The following is a 2,743-nucleotide window of genomic DNA, read 5'->3' on the forward strand; positions in this document are numbered from 1 at the left end:
TTAAAAGTTGTAAACCCATAAACTTTCAAAAACTATAGATAAATTATTTACTTAAAGCACTTTTAAATAAATTAATATAATACTAATAAATAAGATTAGCAAGAGCTGCCATGGCCACAAAGAGAGCAACTATATATTAGTTTTATCTATAAACGTCAAGCAAAACATATTTAATTCACTTTAGCCACAGCCACCAAGATGGCTATTTGAAATGTTTATCTTCCTCTGTATGAACACAACATACACTGAATGTACATGTGTACATGAATATAAAAGACATATATGTATTGTTGCATATAATTGGACCTCCAATATTTTTCTTTTCTGGTCGTAATTGGACCCGCAATTTGACAATAGTAAACCTATGACTTTGCCCTATGGCTTGGAAAACAAAGCAATTAATAGCCTATCATTTTCAATAGCAAATAGTAAATGGTTTGCTTTAGCAGACTTTGGATTCTCTCCTTGTGTGAGAGAAGGCAGAGACCAAGTAAAGCTTCCTATTGCTTGATTTGTTTATATATGATGGAAACTTCTCTCTTCAAATAAGAAAGGGTTGGAACGTGATGATTGAATTTAGAGAGGCTGTCCTTTGACTTCTGTTAACTCTCAATAAATATATATCTCCCTAGTGTCCAACACCCTAAGTCTAGTGAGAAGAAACAAGGGCACACCTTCCTCTATAACTTTGAAAGAGCCACTTGGATCAGAGGTGAGATATTTGAGAGTGAGAGAGAAAGAGAGAAAGAGAGAGAGAGAGTGAGAGAAATCACAAACACAAAGATGGGAAGAGCTCCTTGTTGTGATAAGGCCAACGTGAAAAAAGGGCCATGGTCACCTGAAGAAGATGCAAAGCTGAAAGAGTATATAGATAAATATGGGACTGGAGGGAATTGGATTGCTCTTCCACAGAAAGCAGGTATGAGTTTTCTTTTTTCTTTTCCTTTTACTATATTTATTTTTTGTGTAAAAAAAGAAAAAGAAAGCTGGTATGAGTATGACAATTCCCAGAGAAATGACAACCTCTTCTTTATAATGCTTTAAATATGTAGGGTTTTTTTCTCTCTGTCTTTTTTATTTTTATTTTTTGGGTGTCACTTATTTTTATATTTATGGTCATCTTCAATAATTGTTTGGTTCTCATCCACCAGGTCTTAAGAGATGTGGAAAAAGCTGCAGATTAAGATGGCTTAACTATCTCAGACCCAACATTAAACATGGTGAATTCACTGAAAATGAAGATAGGATAATATGCAGCCTCTTTGCTAACATTGGAAGCAGGTAATAATCATCTTTCTTTTCTAATTTTTCTTCTATTCTACTTTCACAATTTTCTATTTTTCATACATATTTTAGTCTTTTTTCACAATGTTTCATCTGGGCCAGATTACTTTTTCCTTTATATTTACTGCGAAGATTTTGTGAATTCATCAAAAGCAACAAATGAAAGTACAAATTTTCTCTCTTTTTGAGAACTTAAGGAAAAAGTTACTAGCTTGTTCGAAGAATATGCTATATAAAAGTATTATATTCTTTTTTTTTTCTTTTTTTTCTTTTTTTGGGGCTGAATTGCTCTGCATGCATGTCAAGTTTAGTCTGTTTAGATCTTCCATGAGTACTTGATTAAAGCTTGAAAAAGAAGCTCAGTTATGCTTCTTTTTCTAGGACTTATTCAAACCAACTGACCCAACAAAGTGCAGGTGGTCAATAATAGCAGCTCAGTTGCCAGGCAGGACAGACAATGACATTAAGAACTATTGGAACACCAAGCTTAAGAAGAAACTCATGGGTATATTTCCTCCATCTCAGAGAAAGGCTCACCAAGCAGCCAATCTCTCTTCAGTTCTTCAAACTTCTTCATCATCATCAATATCACCAACATCATCATACAAAGGCTACAACTCAGCAAGTTCTTTCACAGATCTTGAATTTGCATCAAGTCTTTTAAGCAGTAATAATTGTTGTACTAATGCAGCAGCAGCAGCAGCTCCAGTTCTTCAAGCCCAAGAAAGCTTTGTGGGTCCACCACAAAATTACCAAATAAAAGATAATCTGCTCATGTTTGGAAGTGAAGCTAGTTGCAGCTCTTCTGATGGAAGTTCAAACAACCTGATCAACCATGGCAATGGGGAAAGAGAGTATGAATATGGTGGAAATTATGGTGAAGTACAAATGGGTGGTCTGCAGCAGAGTTTTCTTTACAATGGGAACATTGATGGAAACCAAAGGTTCATGATTTCCAATGGTGATGGTGATGTGAATGGAAATTGGATTCAAAAGCAAAATGGTATGTGGAGTGATCCCCCATTAGACTATGGGCTTGAGGAATTTAAGCAGTTAATTAGCACTAGTAATTGCAACAACTTCTTGTTTGATGAAAACAAGACAGATCAGGAAAAGCAGATGATGTACTACTGATGCTGACTGTAGGTGAAATCAAAAAAGATTTGAAGGGAAAGGAAGGGATGGTCTGAAGATTTTACACTCGTGGACTCTCAAACTTTGTGGCATTGGGTAAATGTTCTTGATGGAAACACTTTTTTTGAAAGTACATGGTAAAAAGTTGCCTTTGTCTTTGTGCATTTCTTTTTGTGAAATAATGTATCTGTTCGTACGGTTTAACTGCACCCGTTCAAGCATAAATGTCATGGAAACTACAGAAGCCATCATCTTCCAAGATTTGAACCTCAAATCCAATCATGCACAATAACAATGACTTAAGTAAAAGTTCTTCTTCTTCTTA

The 2,743-nt window shown here is 35.1% G+C and overlaps 1 protein-coding gene across 2 annotated transcripts; it reads left to right on the forward strand.

Annotated features, from left to right (window-relative positions):
* Window positions 1-432: 432 nt before the first annotated feature.
* LOC115954190 (transcription factor RAX2) lies at window positions 433-2,743 on the forward strand. 2 transcript variants are annotated; one of them, XM_031072101.1, is made up of 4 exons: window positions 433-919; window positions 1,152-1,281; window positions 1,701-1,789; window positions 1,976-2,743. In XM_031072101.1, exons 1-4 carry the CDS (start codon window positions 784-786, stop codon window positions 2,416-2,418), a joined length of 798 nt encoding a protein of 265 aa, XP_030927961.1. In that variant the 5' UTR covers window positions 433-783; the 3' UTR covers window positions 2,419-2,743. The 2 variants fall into 2 exon arrangements, with proteins under 2 accessions (XP_030927961.1, XP_030927960.1); XM_031072100.1 differs by having other exon boundaries at window positions 1,701-2,743.

This window comes from Quercus lobata, chromosome 7 (assembly GCF_001633185.2).
Source record: "Quercus lobata isolate SW786 chromosome 7, ValleyOak3.0 Primary Assembly, whole genome shotgun sequence".
In the NCBI taxonomy this organism is placed as follows: Eukaryota; Viridiplantae; Streptophyta; class Magnoliopsida; order Fagales; family Fagaceae; genus Quercus; species Quercus lobata.